Genomic DNA, 18,228 nt, shown 5'->3' with positions numbered 1-18,228 from the left:
GGCACAGGGCAGAAATGAGCAGGATGCTTACAGGAGGCATTGTAAATATGTCCAGAAGTGCAAGTGCTGCATAGAATTAGAGATCTGTGCTTTTTGCACAGCTGAAGTGGTACTTTTTTTTATCACCAGCCAAGAAAGGAAAGCAGTCCCCCAAAAAAGAGCGTCCCAAGGTTGTTGTATGGCTGCACCCCAATAAAGCTGCACCCAGACCACTTTGTGCCAGCGCAGCCAGGCATGGAGGAGACCTCAGGTGTCAGGCAGTGTTTTATTACACAATGCATTTATACAGAGATGTACAGGGGTGCCTTTCCATCAGAATGGCAGCCACATTTGCCCTCAGCTGCGGCCTTCACCAGCAACTTCATCTCCTGCCAAACTGAGGCAGGGGGGGTGGCACCTTGATGTCTTGGCCTCTTTCCAGTTTCTTCTCGCAGTCAACCAGGTAATTGACCCCGTCGATGACAATCTGGACCAGCTCCACCTACAGCAGCAAGAGGAAAATTGTAGTAGCAGAGGGTTTAGCCCATCTGTTAATAGAAGAGTGGGAAGTTGGCTTGTGCTGTCACCACCACAGACAAAGCTGGAAGTGAGGAGGGTCACAGGCACCACACCTCCTCCAGCTCAGGGAGTGCACGCTGTGCAAAGCCACAGTAATTTCCTTCTCCTGTTTGCCCTGAGCAGCAGAAACTTTCAGTTAGGTCCCCACAGCTATTTCCACCAAACTGTGCTCCCACAAGAACAAACCAGCCAGGCAGAAGCCCCTGTATAAAGTGTTCAGGCAGGAGCTGAGGGACCTGTTTCAAACATGAGCCCTGAGAGGGTGCAGGGTGTTGCTGAGCGGGGATGCCTGGCCCACTGTTCCCCACTCTGCACAAGGGTGAGGGCACAGAGCAGCTGTGAGTGTTCAGCCTTGCCAGGCAGTGCCTGAAGAAGCACTGAAGTCTTTGCTGTGTCTCCCCAGCTCCCAAGCCAGAACACCCCCTGCTTGCAGGATGTGTGAGCACAGGGACATGGAAGTGGACTGGGAGGGATGCTGGTGCAAGGAGCATATGAAGGAGGCTTGTAGCCCTGGTTCACACCAGCCCTGAGTGCTGCTGGGGGCTCAGGGTGGGTGTCCTTGATGTGTCTGGGACTGGCAGGAGGGCAGGGACATGGACAGTGCCTGAGGGGGCTCACAAAGCTGAGCTGTGCCCTTCCCCTGATGATGGCCATGGCCCTGTGGGGTGCAGCAGCCTGCCAGGCTCAGCACACAGCTCAGGGCTCATCCTGCACCCAGCACTGCTTTGCTCCCAGCTCCTCAGTTATTGCCTTGGCATTTAGGTTTTATATTTTTCAGATCCTGTACTGCTTTAGTGTAAAATTCTAAACTCCATACCCTGTTTTCCCTACTGTTTTCCCATTTTATTCAGATAAAACAATTCCTTTCTAGGCCTGAAACCCAAGGACACCTTATTGTCTCAGATGCAAACAACAGTGAATTGAGGGGGGCGCACCTGGAGAAAATTACTTCATTACCTGAAGCTGTAATTGGAGGATTAACCCCTAAAATGCAAATGGACCAAACTTTTACCTTTATGAAAAACTCGTGACCATCAGCCACCTTGGGTGTAGTCCATAGGAGGCTTTTACAGCCCAAACTGTACCTGGTGAAGGCCTTTAATAAATACCTGCTTTTATTCTCTTAATCTTGCCTAGCCCCTCTTCTAGGCAGCCACTCCAATGCATCAGAGTGACACTGCCAGGGGTGGGATTTGCTCCAGGCCCAGAGCAGCACCAAAATTCCTAATTCTGTATGGCAGGGGTGGTGGTGTCTTCATAACCTGTTTCAAAATTGCTGGAGAATACAAGGGGCCCTGTCCCCAGCAGACAGGTGACATTTAAGGACCACAGACCCTGTGGCACTGTGAGGCAGCAAGATAAAGCTGGTCTTTCTTAATCTCCATTAAAAGGTTCATTAGCAACCTTTAATAACTGGCTTGTTGAAACCAAGTGTGAAGACTAAATCCCATTGTCTCTTTATTGTGGCAGTTGCTGATTTTCAAGGGATTTGTTTTTACTATAAAGCATTTCAGGGGCTTAGCAGTTTATTTTATTGTCTTTACAGACTAGCTGTGTTGGGAATTCAGAGGTCTGAATTTGCAGCCTCCATAAGAAAACAAATTTCATATTAAGTTTGCATTGACCAGTAACTGAAACAGAGCAGGAATACAAACAGTTTTATCTTGCACCTTTGGGAGCATAATTCAGTTCTGCAAACACATTTACCACATAATGGAATTTATTTAATAAGGTACTGAAAAAATTTATCCTGTAATAAAACTTTTCTTATCCCCTTGAGTATGTCTTGTCTTATTTAGATTTCAGAATCTCCAGGGTGGGGCTTGTGTCTCATCTGTTGCCTTAATCCTTTGGATCCTTGCTGTAGAAGGCATCACTGACTTCAGTGGAACTTTCATATAAGCAAAAACGTGTAGGCTTAGGCTGTCTGTCAGCAGGACTCAATTCACCATGCTGTGTAATCCTGTTTTTTATTACTAATGTTACTTTAATATGAAACAGACATGATGGTGTCTCAGGTGTTAATAGATGTGTTTGTCACAGGCTGTTTTGGCAAATAATACAGCTTAATAGCATTTCACTCTTACTTATTTTTGTTTCCTGTTACTTATTTCATTCTAGATCCAAAGGAGCACAGATGCCTGCGTTAAACTTCAGTGTTTGAAGTTTCCAGACATCTGTCTGTGGGGACATTCAGAGGCACATCTGGATCAGAGAGCAGTGGTCACCTGGCTGGGCTGTCCCTGTGGCAGGTGAGCTAGGAAGGGAAGGCACTGTGGGCTGGGTTAACATTGATGTCACCCAGATGCATTATCCCAGGTTATTTTTGTGTTATGAAAACCTGCCTAGAATGGGGCTGGCCCCAGGTCTTGGGCTGCAGCATCAGGACCAGCCTGAAGGCATATCCAGCCTGCCACAGCCATGGGGTTTGTCTCAGGCAGAGCTGTGGGAGGAGCAGCAAGCAGCTCCTGGGCACGGCTGTTTCTCCCCATCCTCATTAACTGTGCTCTTAGGAACTGCTCTGGCTCATAAAATCATTAAGCATGAAGCTGGAATGAGGTGTGGGACCTGAGCTGCCGGGAGGGGAGCAGCTGCTCCAGGCTGCAGGGTCATTTCCACTCTCTGGCACTACAAATGTTCCTTCTCACTGAAATGGCTTTGCAGCAAACATCTGAGGTGCACCCATCTCACTGCAGCCTGTGCCCTACAGGGAAGGCTCAGGGCTCTCTAGTAAATCTTTGCCCTGATTTCAGTCTCTGTTTTAAACACGTCTTAGGTTGCAATGCAAGATGTAAACAGAAGTGTGTATCCCACCACCATCTGTTAAACCCAGGTGGGGCACTGTTCTTTATCCCTCCCACAGCCCATCCTCCCTCCAGGGAATCTCTGCTGTCCATGGCCCATCCATCATTAATCACCTTCTGTCCATGGCCACTGAGTGTCCCTGCAGGGCTGATCAAATCCCACCCTCCCATGGGAGATGCTCCACCCAGGGCAGGAGCCAAGCATTCCTACCTGGATCCAATCTGAGCTTTGGGACACCCCAGCAGCCTCTGCCCCCTGCATTCCCAGAGGAGCAGCTTTCTGCTGCCCTGCATTCCCAGAGGGAGAGCAGGCCCTGCTCCAGCAGCCCTGGAGCTGCAGAGGAAAACTCCCCCCTTGTGCAGGATCCCTGCTCCAGCAGAGCCACAGCTGGCACTGCAGGAGGGCTGAGCCCCCCTGGGATGGGACTGTGCCACCACCCTGAGCCCCCCTGGGATGGGACTGTGCCACCACCCTGAGCCCCCCTGGGATGGGACTGTGCCACCACCCTGGGATGGGACTGTGCCACCACCCTGAGCCCCCCTGGGATGGGACTGTGCCACCACCCTGAGCCCCCCTGGGATGGGACTGTGCCACCACCCTGGGATGGGACTGTGCCACCACCCTGAGCCCCCCTGGGATGGGACTGTGCCACCACCCTGAGCCCCCCTGGGATGGGACTGTGCCACCACCCTGAGCCACCCTGGGATGGGACTGTGCCACCAGCCTGACACACAGTATGCCAAGGCCTGCTCTCACTCTGACAGTGGTTTGTTTTGTTTTCTTGTACTATTGCATTTGTATTTATACTTCTTTTGGTAAAGAACTGTTATTCCTGCTCCCATCTCTTTGCCTGAGAGCCCCTTAATTTCAAAATTACAATAATTCATTGGGAGGGGGTTTGGATTTTCCATTTCCAGGGAGGCTCCAGCCCTCCTCAGCAGACACCTGGCTTTCCACACCAAGACAACACAGCTCTCTTGTCTGAGAGCCACAGAGGACATGTGAAAACAGCCCCAACGCCTCAGTCACTGTGGGGTGGAAACTGTGCTGCTGTGTAACTGTGGAGGAAGTGTGTGACTCAGCAGTGAAAGGAACACAACACCCTTCACCAAGTCCTGCTTTAGTGCCTGAGTCCCTGTGTGAGTTAGGACTCTGATTCCTTCCAGCTCGTGCGTACCCTCATGCTGATCCTCAGCACATGGTCATGTTTGTGCAGCTTGCTCAGGGTTGGGTTTTTTCACTGCCAGGGACAGGAGCATTTATCGAGCACTTCATGCACATTAACAGTTCTCCTTTCACTGAGCTTTTCCACTGGGCCAGATTCATGAGCAGTGAAAACTGCTGTGGATCCACTGACCTCAGCAGAGGGAAACTGGCCTGTGTCAGTACAGATCTCAGCTAAAAAGCAAGGGGGAAACACAGAAGGAAAGCCCAGGAGGAGCAGCTTACCTCTGAGCGCCCGAGGCGGTCCAGGTTGGAGATGTCGTAGATGTCAGCCACAGCTGCCGTGTCCACCCCGCCGGTGCCACGCTTCTGCAGCCGCAGGTTCTCCAGGATTTTGGAGAACCTGGGGTCCTGTCAGGAGAAACAGCCCTGAGTTCCCACTGTGCCTTCCGCTGTGCCATGCTGAGACCCTTCGAGCACTGCCACAAGGACAGGCAGAGGTGGAGAGTTCTCTCTCTCCTTTGGTTACAGCCCCTCTTTGGGCCTTCCCACTAAGCAGATTGATTTCCACAACAAACACAGCAATTTGCAGGACTGCAGCATGCTCCTTTAGTGCACTATGCCCAGACCTTGTTACACACATCCTTTTAATGTGCAGCTGCCATAAGCTGTCATTTCTCCTCTGCTCCTTCACCCCCCAGGAGCGCTGGCTCATGTCACATTTAACCATGTCACCTTTATGTCCCTTCTGTCCCGTTTCAGTGCCGTGTACCTTGCTGAGCCTGGGCAGCTTGACGTGGACTCCTGCACGCAGCCCCGTGCCCAGGTTGGAGGGACAGGTCAGCACGTAGCCCAGGCGCTCGTTCCACATGAACTCCCAGCCCCGCTCCTTGATCAGCCTTTCCACCTGGGTGGGCACAGAAAGACAACAAAAAGGGGCAGATTTACAAGTGTCTGAGATGGTCAGGTACCCGTGGAGTGGCAGGAATTTACACCAGGGTGCAGTCTGCTCGGGGTGTGATACAAATGTTTGCACTCATCAGGTTCCACAAGGATTTCTTCACCGTCTTCTCATGACTAATAATGTGGGAAATGGATTTATAGAGAGTTCTCAGATCCTGACAGAAGGCTCTCACAGTGTGCATCCGTGTGCAAACTCTGAGACAAGAAGTGCTGACTCCGAAATGCCGTGGAATGGACAGACACTGCTGAGAGAGAAATGCAGCTGGAAACAAGTTTCACAGGGTGGCCTTGCAGATGGGACTGCACACCTTGGAGAAACAGAGCTGTGAGAGATGCACTGCAGTGGGACCCACGAGGGGAGATTGCAGATTATTGCCTTTAGGGCATCTGCAGCATGGTGTGGGTGAGGCTGACAGGCCAAGAAACACTCACAGTGTGCTGTAATTAGGAAATTGTTAATTTCTGATTGTGATGGAGTGAATTACAACATCTGTGCTGTCCCACCCTTCAAATGAGACTGAAAATGGAATCAAAGTTTTTAAAACACCTCTCAGTTGCTGCATCTATGGATCAGAAAAAAGTATTATCCAAGAAATTATCTTGCAGGCTTTTGGTCACTTCCCCAGAGAACTCCCTGTTGTGGTGTTTTGGTAAAGCCTTGGCCCATGGAGCCCCATCTTCACTCAAGAGTTGTAACTTTTGCCATTTGTTTATAACTCAGTAATTTTGAACCAAGTTTGAAACACGGGACCCCAAAGGACTCAAACACTACGAAGCAAACAGAGGGAGCTGAGCCCAAGTTTTGTGTAGTTCTCTAGCTGATGTCATGACTCCTTGAGGAGAGCATTTGGCCTCTAAGTGCCACACTTCCATTAGAAGGAGACAACACAGCTTGTGGATAAGACTTCTCATTAGTAGGTCTCTGACCAGAATTGACAGGAGAGTGGAATGACTACCAGGAGGAAAATCACAAGGATCTACTGCCCTTTGAATAACCTGCTACTCCGTTCACCCATCTGTGCTTGTGCAAACCCAACACCATTTCAGCTGAGTTCTCATTTCCCCCTGAGGAGAACTGAATGCATCAACCAGCTCATGCTCACAGGACTCCTATGAATATAGCTGAATACTTCAGGTCTGCAGGAGGATACAGAATAAATTGCTCTCATTAGATAATTTCTGTCTTTTGTGAGGGTAACACAATGGATGGTGGGAAACTAGACCTGATTTTCTGCCCCAGACACCTGCTGAGGGCACAGCTCCCAAAGCTGCCCCACCACTTTCCATGCCCATGTCCACAGGCTGGCATGAGCTCAGCTCAACAGCAGAGGCAAAGCTGGGGACAAAACCTGGGGGCTGTGTCTCCTGGGCCACCACCTGTGAACTGCTGACTCTCATAGGTGTGCCAGGAAACCCACCCTGGAAACTCTCAGTAACCACCTTGCCAGCAGAGTATAAATCAGATGGCTTTGTTTTTCTGTGCCCCAAAACCCCCTGCAAACCCTAACCCTAACCCAACCCATTCTACGATTCCTTGTGGGGCACAGTAAAGTTCCATTTCTCTGGGAAATCAACTTTTTTTTTGTGCCAGAGCAAGTCAGAGGGCTGCACTGGGCCCAGACCCAACCTGAGTCATACCTAGATTGTCTGGGCAAAACTGTTTTAACCCACACCTCTCCCAGGAAGCCTTTCTTATCTATACCAGAATAATACCCACGAGCCCTGACTATCAGTTCTTAGTATTTTAACCACAAACCCCCATAAGTCCCCAAAGTAGTGGGTCCTAAACCCTCAGTCCTGTGTACAACCTCAGCAGCTTCCACTCTGCTCCCAGCCTCAGAAATAACCAGGAGGATGGGCCAAATAGTCTTCAATCAAGCAAGTCAAACAACCCAAATGAGGGGCTTCATTTATGATTTCTCACAGTCTGAAGTCACAAAATGGAAAGAAAGGAAAGAAAGGAAAGAAAGGTATATTGTGGCAGCAGCTCTCTGGCCACAAAGAGCAGCAGGCAAAACTTTCCCAGGCATTGTCCTGGGGCAGGCTGTGAGAAGATCAGAGAAAAGAATGAGAAACAATTCTTATCTTCACTTGCTGCACCTGTTGTGCACATGTGGAATGTGTTGTGGAGATTTGCTTACAAAGACAATGGTGATGGTGTTTGGATTCAAGGACCAATCGCCACCACCTGTATTGTGTCTGTAAGGGCAAGGAGTTTCTTAATAAGTACAGTATAATAAAAGATTGATCAGCCTTCTGAGAATCATGGAGTCAATGCTAACTATCACCTGGCTGGGGGCCTGCGACTAGAGGATATTTATTTATTTCCCCCTACAACTGAGCTGTTCATCTGCCCATGTTTCCTGCCTTAGCTGTGGTGATGTGGGTTGTTGCATGGACTGATGTGACTTCATTTCATTGCCCCTGGAGCTGTCAGCTCAGTGGGAACCACAGTAAGCAGGGGTGACAGCAGTGAAGCAGCAGGGATCATGAACTCACTGAGACATTACCTCTTTTAATCCACGGCAGAATCTTTCAAAGACACGCTTCATGTTGCCACCCTTCTCCATGGAGATCACCCTGGTGTGGTCCTCTTCATTAATCCAAATGAGAAATGTCTTCTCATTGTTGTGCCTAGTCAAGAGGGGAGGAAAAAAATCTTTAAAAAGGCAAGCCCTGAGAAATAACTGTCAGCATCCTTAGTTTTATCAGTCTTCCCAAGCAGCAGAGATGTTAAAGGTGTCATAATCAAGCTGCTGTCTGGAGTGAGGGACTGGGGCTGGTTCCACCACGGGATCCCTCATGCATCCCTATGGCATTCCTGGGCTCTTGGGCACAGTGTGAGGAGAGATTTCTGGTCACATCGTGCTGCTGTGGCCCTCCCTCAGGAGCACAGCTGGGCATGCAGCCAAGGGAGAAGCCAAGCTCTGCCCCCTCTGTCCTCAGGGAAGGGTTCTCTTCAGAAAACCCAAACACCTGCAAGCTGCTGGGAGCCAAGTAATGCGTACTTAGTCAGTTTTTAATTTAATTTAATTTTGTTCTCCCCTACCTCAAACCCCAGTGTCCCTGGGAGCACTGGGTGTCTGCATCCCTCAAGGGATGTGTCTGGGATCCCTCAGTGACCCTGCTCAGCCAGAAAGGACAGAAGCCCTGAAAACCCACTCAGAGCTGGCTTTATCAGGTGCTGGGTCCCTTCTGGCTTTTCCTCTGCTTGGCCAGTCTCCTACTGCTGCCTTCCTACAGCACATAGAGGGTGATGGATGGGATCAGACTCATTTGTGCCAGCAGTGAAATGCCACCAGCTTTAAGGCACATGAAAGTGAAAGTTCAAGATCGCTGAGAGCCTGACTTTCAGCTGATCTTTTGCTGCATCTCCTTTTTCTTCTTGCAGTTGGGGCTGGCCAGTGCAATGCTGAGCAGGTGAAAACATCCTGTGCCGTGACACTGGGGTCAGGCCAGGCCCAGTCACCTCCTCCTCAGTCGTGCACAAATGCTGAGGGAGGGTTTTAGAAAAAATCTGAGTTTAGCCTAACTCCCCTCCCCTTTTAGTTCAGCAAGTGTCCCCACTGCTGTCAGGACCATGCATTTAAACTGTGCCATTGCTGACAGTGCTGTTGGTGGAAATGGTCTTGCAGCCCATGACAAGGACAGGATCATCAAAAGCCAAATTATTTCCACAATGTACACACTTTCTGACAACAGTATTTTGCCAGAGAAAGGCAGATTCTCAAGGTGTGGCTTACAGAAGTACTTTCCAGTCACACTAATTTGTTTCTTCTATTCTCCCTGATACATCACATGTAAAAGAAGCCAAAACTCAGGTCTGTTAGCAGTTATGCTCCTGGTACTTCTGTTTGTAGAGACAATGAATGGGTGCCTCAACTTTATCCTTTTCCTCCTCCTCAGACTTCACTGGGGACCAAAGAATCTGCACCTTGTTGAATCTCATAGGAAACTTGTTGAAATTTAAAAATCCTCGCTGTTTTCCAGCAGGTCACTGGGTTTGGGGGTGATCAGGTTTCACACTAGGGGATTCCTCAGAATGGTTTTTGCCTGTTTTTTCCAGGGTTAAAGCACCTGGCAATGCTTTAATGCCTGCAGTGCAGCAGGCTGGATGCAGATGCTGTGCACTGCATGTTGGTTTGGCTCTCATCTCAGAGCTGTTACCCCTTCATCTCCACTGCAGACATTGTATTTGGGCCCAATATCAAGTGTGTTGGGGCAGTAGAACCAGACCTAGGGCAGGAAATCCAGCTGCCCTGTCTCCTTTTCATCCAGCTCATTTGGAAGGAAAGGGCTGCTTTCAGCCCTGGGAACTAAAACCTTTCTCTTTGTGAAGCAAACTGGGCATGCTGTGAGTGTGAGCCAGGGTTCGTGCAGGGTTAGGACAAGCAAGGAGGTTTGTAAGACGATCTTTGGGCAGGACACAGGAGCCTGCAGGGCACACAACCTACCAGATCCCCCTGGCGTCGGGCCAGTCACGGGCCATCCCAGCACATGTCAGCAGAGGGGACACGGGCTTGTCAAAGAGAAAGTGATCCTGGGCACAGCGCAGGGCCAGAGGGAGGCAGAGAGACAGAGGAGACAGAACACAGCTCCAGTTTATCCAGGAAGCACTGTAACGCTGTCCCGTGCACTTTTGTGAGGGCAGTGGAAGCACAAGCAAACCACACAGTACAGCCAGGGAACCTGGTTCCTGTGCTGGAAACTAAAATCTCTTCACCCAGGAGATTCTCTTAACTCTCACAGATGCTCGCTGAGGTGTTTTGCCAAAACCATTTGTCAGATGTAGGGAGGGATGGGAGGTGGGACCCAAGTCCACATGGGCACAGCCAAGGATGCTCTGGAGGGCCTGGCTCCAGAGATCTCCTCTGCATTCAGACACATTCCAGCATAGGAGAACTCAATGAGTTCATAAAGATTGGGGAAAAAAATAACAAACACCAAACAATAAAAAGTGCTAGTTGTGAAAAGATACTTCTCCAGCATGGAGATTTAGGTATTTATTCTGAGCATGAACTCAAGGTAGGAATTGAATCCGTGCTAATCTCAAGCTTTTGGAATCACAGGCTTGTTATGTTCCTTAACGGAGATGATGCTTGTGACTTAATAAATGTAGCACATGCTGTGCCACCAACTTGCCCTGTGCCTAATAGTTTAAAATTTTTAAAACTATTTACGTTGGGGTTTTTTTTCCCCCAAAGAAAATAAGTATTTTATATTGATTTTCATGTGCGTGCTAAAAAAAATAGTATTTCTTAATTCCTTGACCACTGCCATATTAAATGTTGAGGGTTTTTTGCTGGCAGTGTTGTTGGTTTTCTTCTTTTTTTAAACCTAGGGCTTGATATCCTTGATCTGGATAGATTGCCTCACCTAGAAATAGTGAGGCAATCTATCCAGAGGGCATGTGACATGGTAGACCCATTGATGTGCTTTACTGCATTTTTCCCTTAATGAAGAATGTAATAATTATTATTATATTCTTCATTTCACTTAGGTTTTCATCTTTGAATGCTTTGCAATGGACACAGTTCACGCAGAACTCCAACCACGCAGGAAGAAAAGGTGTAGAGTTCTCTTTGCTATTCAAAGGGACACCAAATTTCCTTCCTCAGCTTGCTCCACTTGACACTTTGCTTGAAACAAAATTCCTGCTTTTGGCAAGAGAAGAGGTGTTACTTTTCCTCATGAGCATATGGCCCAAATCTGCAAAACACCAAGTGCCTTCTGTGCTGCGTGCAATTCAAGTATCCCTGATTTATCTCACTGAGATGCACTTTGATCTTGCAGAGCTGAAATGGAGCCCTCAGAGGCTGGCAGGAAGCCTGATCCCACAGGGGTGCCAGGTCCTGAGGTGCTGGAGGGGGTGAGCAGTGGTGTGAGGTAAGGAAGGAGTCTCAGGTTACAACATCAGTGTCTGAGCTCTACAAGTTCGTGTTATCCATCATGAAACAAAACAAAATGAGATAAAATGCTGAATCAGTGAAGCCTATTCCACTTCGTACAGGATTTATCCTTAAACCATGGAGGAATTATATTGTCCACACTCCCATTTCAGCCTCTGCATCCTGAGGAGCTGTCTCCTGCTGAAAATGAAACTCCCAACAAGTCATTACCACCTTGTCAATAAACATATCACCAGGGACATTCAATTTAAAAAGTTACTGACCTTACATAAATTCTTAACTCCTGGTTAATCCAGACACCTGGCTCCAGGGTTATAAATAGTTATGTTACTTCATCAGCTCCCCTTTGGTTGATCTTATGGAATAATGTGCCATGAGTATAGCTAAGAGGGTACAGCCATTCCTTTGGACACTTAAAATGCACATTCAAGCTTTGTTTGACACGTCACATGCTGTGACAAAATCCATGATGAAAATCCTTGTCTCTCCATCTGTGTGACAATGAAAACTCTCGTTATGGGCCTGGTCCTTCAGTTCCTTGAGCACAATGACAGGGCTGGGAAAAGGTCACCTGGGTGCAATAGGCTACGGCCACTTTTGGGAAATTAGAACTTGTGTAGTGTTCACTTATGAAATTACAGCCAAATTTTGGGAAATTTGAGTTAGTGTCATTTTGATGTAATCACAGGCAAAGCCCCCCACCCCCACAGAATGGAATGGAGATACCATGTAATGCTTGTCTCGGTGTCATATTTTTAGTTAGAATGGTTAATATAGAAAGTATCGGTTTGCTGAAGCAGATGACCAAGGAAAGGTCCTGAATTTACCTCTTTACTTGTCCAGAGAGGTGGCAGCAGCCACGTGGATTTGATTTGACACTGGCCTCACTCTCTGGGATATAAACCCACGCCTCAGACCCGCACAGTGGTGTACTTAACAGAAATACAGACCCTGGGTGGCTCGCTAAATTAGGAACACTGTCAGCCCAGGAAGCACGGGTTAATGATGCTGTCAGGTTAATGATGCCGTTATCCCACCGGGGGCTCCGCAGGGAAGCGGGCAAGGCGGAGACCGAGCCAGAACCGCGCTTGGGCAGGCGCTGCTGCCGGACTTACATCGATGAGCTGCTGCTGCTCCCGCTCGGTCATGCTGGTGAGGCTGTAGTACTTGCCGGACAGGTCGCCGCGGAGGCCGGAGAGCGCGGTGACCACGACGTTCTCCACCTCGCGGCGCTCGGCGCGGGTGCAGGCGGGCGGCAGGCTCAGCCCGCGGATGCTGCGCCCCGTGCGCACCCGCGACGACAGCACGTAGCGCTCGTCGAACTGCCCGTGGGTGATCTGCGGTGCAAAAACAGCCCAGCCAGGGTGGCTTTCACTTTTCTGGGCGTGATACGTCTGCCGCGGAAACGCGACCCGACAATATTGGCTTTCGCCGTTTGTGTGTGTGTGTGTGTGTCTGTGTGTGTGGTGAACTGTCACAGGCACTTTTTATGAAAAATCCTTTCCTTAGGGTTTTTCCCCTCCTGAGAAGCTGAGAGGCCTCGGGAACAAACTGCAAACAATTCTTATCTGCTGCTGTGGGATGGAACAGGGGGAATCTGTGATTGGCCTCATCTGGTTGTTTCCAATTAATGGCCAATCCCAGCCCAGCTGTCCAGACTGTCTCAGTCACAGACAAACCTTTGTCATTCATTCCTTTTCTATTCTTGTGAGAATCCATAAAATCTGAGGGGTTTGGGAAAGCTGCAGAAGGCAGGCCTCAGAGACAGCAGAACTGTGATTAGAGCTAAGCAATAGCCATGAGATTGGTCAGCAGATAAATTATTTAAAAAGTAGAAAAGCAGGACAAATAGAACAATGGTCCATGTATTAACGCCTGTCTAGGATAACTCCCTAAGCTGCAGAAAAGTTTATCTAGCAAGATATTAGGAAGTTTGAAGCTTAATAATGGAGCTCTGTGCATTGTGTTTTAAGGCTTACAAGCAGGCATTGTATTCAAAATAAGCAAGCATTGTTTTAACCAAAGGTATGTGTGCTTATAGTGGTTGGATGGAACCACTGTCAATATGCTTCTGCTTTGTGTGATTGGGCAAAAAAGTTATAAAGTAAGTTGTAACATGAAGTTCTTGGTCTGCTGCTTGGGATGTGAGCTGCTGGCATCTTCCCATTGTCATAGCCATGGAATGAGAGTGATGCTGGAAAATAAAACAGCTCAAGGCACATTCCACAGCAGTCCTGTCCTGTTTGTGGTTTGTACATAGCCCCGGCCGGAAGCAAGTTCTTAGCCAGCCTTCTGATGGAATCCTTTCTTCCCTTCTTTTAGTATGGTTTTAACATAATATGTACCATAAAATAATAAATCAGCCTTCTGAACATGGAGTCAACTTTCTTGTCTCTTCCCTCACCCTGGGACCCCTGCAATCACCCCCATGATAAACGAGTGTAATTCCTGCTAACCATTGTAACTATATCAGTTATATATTTTAGAAAATGTTTGTTAAAAAGTGTGGCATTCGCATTTTCTGAAAAATCCTTTCTGTCGCCCTGATTGTTTAAGATTTCCTAAACCTTCTGGTGTTTACAATCTTGTAACAAACTCTCTCACAATGTAAATAACTTATTGTTTTGCACTCTTTTATGGAGGAGGAGAAATTTGACAGAATGTTGGTTTGTCCAGTGCCATTGGAGAGGTGGCACTGCCACCCTCCAATCCACTGTCACTTTTAGAAATCTATAAATGTTGGAGTCAGAAAACAAACTTCCCTTTTTTGCCTTGAGAGCAGCAGTGTGTGTGCATCTTGTTATTTTGTGTTCCATAGGGATGCCTTTCACCCAGGGTTTTTCTCCTGGGAAGCTGAGAAGCCTCAGAGAAAATGAAAACAATAATTATCTCATTTACTTCTCCTGTGTTTTGATGCTTTGGAATGTGTTTGGAGATTGTTTGCCCACAGGTGCTTGTTTCATTGCTTTAATGTGAGTTGTTTTCACTCTTTGGGCAGTCAGGGCCAAGCTGTGTTGGGACTCTGGAGAGAGTCAGGAGTTTTCATTATTATCTTTTAGCCTTCTGAAGTATCCTTTCTGTATTCTTTAGTATACTTTAGTATTCTTTAATATAATATAGTACCTTGAAGTAATAAATTAGCCTTCTGAGCACCTGAATTCATCATTACTTCCTTAATCTGGGCATCCCACAAATATAACAAAAAAATAATAGAGGAAAAGGAGATGTAATTAGTGCCACAAAACAGATGTTTTCAGATGTAGGAGAAATAGGAGGCAGGATGTAGTTTGAGATAAGGAACATCCCAAAACAGATTAGGCCTGGGGATAATTAGAGAGTCAGCCTTGAAGTGGACAAAATTGGGACGATTCCAGGTGTCTGTGAAAGAATAAAGCTCATTTTGGAATATAATGCACGAGACTTGGAGCACATGTGCAGCCTGTGGGGTTGTTCAAAGGACAGTGATGATGAGGAGAATCCTTCATCAGAAGAGCCAAAAGACCCCTTAGCAGCAACTGGAGCATGTGCTGTGCAGTAGTATATATATATATATATATATGTATATATATACACACATATACATATATATATATAGACATAGATTTCAAGAATCGAAAATAGGAGGAGATTTACAGGAGAATATTGATGAATATGTATTGGCATAGAGTACATAAGTTGTGTTTGGATCCTTTTGCCTTTTGTATGTGAGGCAGGGTGGGAAGCCCTTCCCATACCCCTGCTGGCTTTGTACCCCTGTCAGTTTTGCTTATGCTTTATCTGAACCACTGCCACATTTCTTTTTGTATCTGCTTGATCATATTTGATTGTATTGTTTTATAGAAAATTGCTGATCGATTAAAATTGCTGCTAAATTTGAATTTCATGGTTATTAAATTGGACATAGAGGGACCTCATTCATAATATGTATTAGCCTATGCATGCTGTTAGTGATTATAACTCCTTAGAGAAATAACAATTTAGCTGCATGTTAGTATGATATAATCCATGAGCTTAAGTGTGCACTGTGTGGCTCATGGAAATAGTAGTGTAATGAATATAATACCTGCGGAAAACAAAATTCACTTGTGTGAAAACTTTAGAAGTTTAATAGTAATGAAAGCAGTAATAAAAATTAGGACAATAAGAGGCAATAGAAAGCAAAGAATTAGGGATGTCCAGGTGCCTGGCACTCTGCCACAAAGCACACCTTGCTAACAAAGGATTACCTCTTAAAGCAATAGCTGATTGCATACTCATATATCTCATACATGATTCAGAGATTCCTTTCAAACTAGGATGTTTCTGCCTAATTTCAGCTTCCCACCCTGTCTTGTAAATCAACTTCTTGGTGGCTCCAAGTCTGAGCTTTCCCAATAAGGAGGCAATAATTCTTCTTTTGGGATCTTGGTGTGTGTTTTTGTTATCTCTATCCAGATAGGATCATGCAAAGAATGTCTTGGTTATCTTTTCCACTCCTTGAGCTAGTTACAAAAAGTGTCTTACATCTCATAGCTTCTATTTTTACATTATCCTATAGCCTAAAAACTGTGTTTACCACAATACTTAAGGAGATTAATGCAGCATAACTTTCCAACATAACACATACAGTCTTCATTTTAATATTTGTGAAGAGCCAATGATATAATATGTGTCCATAACAATATCCATGTGCTGCCTATGGAAATAGGGGTGTGATGGATGTGCTGTGCTGTTGGAACCCTGGATGCTGAGAATTTTAAACTTTCTGTGCTGAAAGGCACAGACCCACAAGGGAACACTGCATCTGACCCGAGGCTGTGGAAAAGGTTTTCAAAATTGATTAATAGCACAGGCGTGCAGTTGGTTAGAAATGTGTGGTCTCACAGGGGGGAAAAAACTTAGATTTGGGGTTTTAGTAAATGGGAGCCAAGATGGAAAATTTTGGGTGTGGGCTAGGTGTCTTTTTTGTACCTTCTTCTTCCTTCTTCACAAATCTGTGTGGTTTTCTCTAGTTGGGTGAAAGATGTCTGCATTGTGGATTTGGGGTGATCATAACTGGGTTAGAAGACTAAATAATGTAGATGTCAACTGTTTATTGGGTAATTGTTAATAATTTATTATTTTTATTATTATTGGGTAATTGGGACTTATATTATTATTATTATTATTATTATTATTATTATTATTATTATTATTATTATTATTATTATTATTATTATTATTATCATTATCATTATCATTATTATCATTGTTATCACTATCATTACCATCATTATCATTATTATTGTTGTTTTTATTATTATTATTGGTATAATAATTGTGATAATTGTTATTATTATTGATATTATTACTGTTATCATTGCACTTTAAAGACCTCTAAGCAGTGAATTCTGTTTTTCGCAGGCGTGTTACAAATGGCCATGGAGTAGTTGGCTTTTGCTGCAGTTTATTGGTTTTTGTTGGAATTAATGAGACAGAAGCCTCTCTGTGTCCCTCAGAGAAAGAGATAAATTCAGGGGCTGAATTAAAGCCTTTAGAGAAATTAAGATATATTAAGGCACATAGATATGAAGTAGAAGTGTAAGTTTAAGTTTTAAGCAAATAGAAGTGTAAGTCTCAGATTTAAGTAGAAATACATTTTAAGAAACTGTGCCTGCTAGCAAAGGCCCTGAGGGCCAGTTTAAAGTTCAGTAAATTAGTCCCAGGTATAACCAAACCATGGTGGAACATTGCTTGCATCTCCAGGTGGAATAAAGGCAGGGCAGAGCTTTGCCACTAGAATAGACAGAACTGTATTCATACACAGCTAAAAACTATTCACATAAACAGATAAACTTATGTATGTATTTTTTTTAGGTAAGAACTGACACTACTTCCGTACTACTTTTGCACGTTAGAATTAAGTTTAGATTGGTTTAGGAGGAATGTTTGAGAACAGTGTTTTAGGCTGGCTGGAGGTTTTTATGAATAAAAAACCCTGTACTGAGGTGTTTGGCATGAAGGGAAAAAGAAGAACCACAAGAAGAACAAGAAACAACAACAACAAGAAGAAAGAAGGCATAAAAAAGACTGCCTGCCTGCTGCTGCTGCATCTTCTTCTCCATCATCATCACCACCAAAAAAAGAGAAGCCTGCTGCCTCTACCCTGCTCAGGACCTTGGACTCTGTGCAGGGAACAACTGCTGCTGCTGCTGCTGCTGCTGTTCCTGCACTGAGCCTGGGACTCTGAGCCAGAGAGCAGCCCTGCAGCCCTGCAGCCCTGCAGCTTTTCCCTGGGACTCTTTGCTAGAGAGCAGCCCTGCAGCCCTGCAGCCCTGCAGCTGCAGCTTTCCCCCTGGGACTCTTTGCCAGAGAGCAGCCCTGCAGCCCTGCAGCCCTGCAGCCCTGCAGCTTTTCCCTGGGACTCTGTGCCAGAGAGCAGCCCTGCAGCCCTGCAGTCCTGCAGCTGCAGCTTTCCCCTGGGACTCTTGCAGCTAATCATTGCAAGTTTTAAACTGCTTTTGGGTATGATAAAATCTGTAATTCTTGTAAAAGAAGCAAGGCTGTCTCAAGGTGTGTGTAAGGTGTATTTGAATTTGTGTTTGATATTGCAAAATGTACATGCAAGCTAGCATAAGCAGAGAAATGAAAACCATAAAAGGAGAAGCACCAAGCTCAAGTAGCATCAGAAGACCACCCAAGACTGTCAGTGTCTGCAAATTACTGAACTGTGCAAACACTGCAAAAATCTGAGGTGAGATTGTGGTTAAGGAGCTCAGAATAAATCTCTGCAGGCATCTAAGGAAGTGACACACCTGTAATATTATAAAAGACTGCAGATTAATAAGTAGGTGTGTACTGGCTTTGTCAA

At 46.2% G+C, this 18,228-nt stretch overlaps 1 protein-coding gene across 1 annotated transcript in view; it reads right to left on the bottom strand.

Moving 5' to 3' along the window:
* Positions 1-264: 264 nt before the first annotated feature.
* The window catches only part of CKMT2 (creatine kinase, mitochondrial 2), a 31,227-nt gene continuing 13,263 nt past the window's right edge, over positions 265-18,228 (bottom strand). Inside the window, exons 6-11 of the mRNA XM_050986913.1 lie at positions 12,515-12,736; positions 9,945-10,030; positions 8,001-8,124; positions 5,300-5,434; positions 4,813-4,938; positions 265-481 (exon numbers count right to left, since the gene is read on the bottom strand). Coding sequence (XP_050842870.1) covers positions 362-481; positions 4,813-4,938; positions 5,300-5,434; positions 8,001-8,124; positions 9,945-10,030; positions 12,515-12,736 — 813 coding nt within the window. The 3' untranslated portion in view covers positions 265-361. The remainder of the gene's footprint in view (positions 482-4,812; positions 4,939-5,299; positions 5,435-8,000; positions 8,125-9,944; positions 10,031-12,514; positions 12,737-18,228) is intronic.

Source organism: Serinus canaria, chromosome Z, assembly GCF_022539315.1.
Source record: "Serinus canaria isolate serCan28SL12 chromosome Z, serCan2020, whole genome shotgun sequence".
Taxonomy (NCBI): domain Eukaryota; kingdom Metazoa; phylum Chordata; class Aves; order Passeriformes; family Fringillidae; genus Serinus; species Serinus canaria.
Note: the sequence above shows the minus strand (reverse complement) of the source record. Positions and strands in the feature narration are given on the sequence as shown.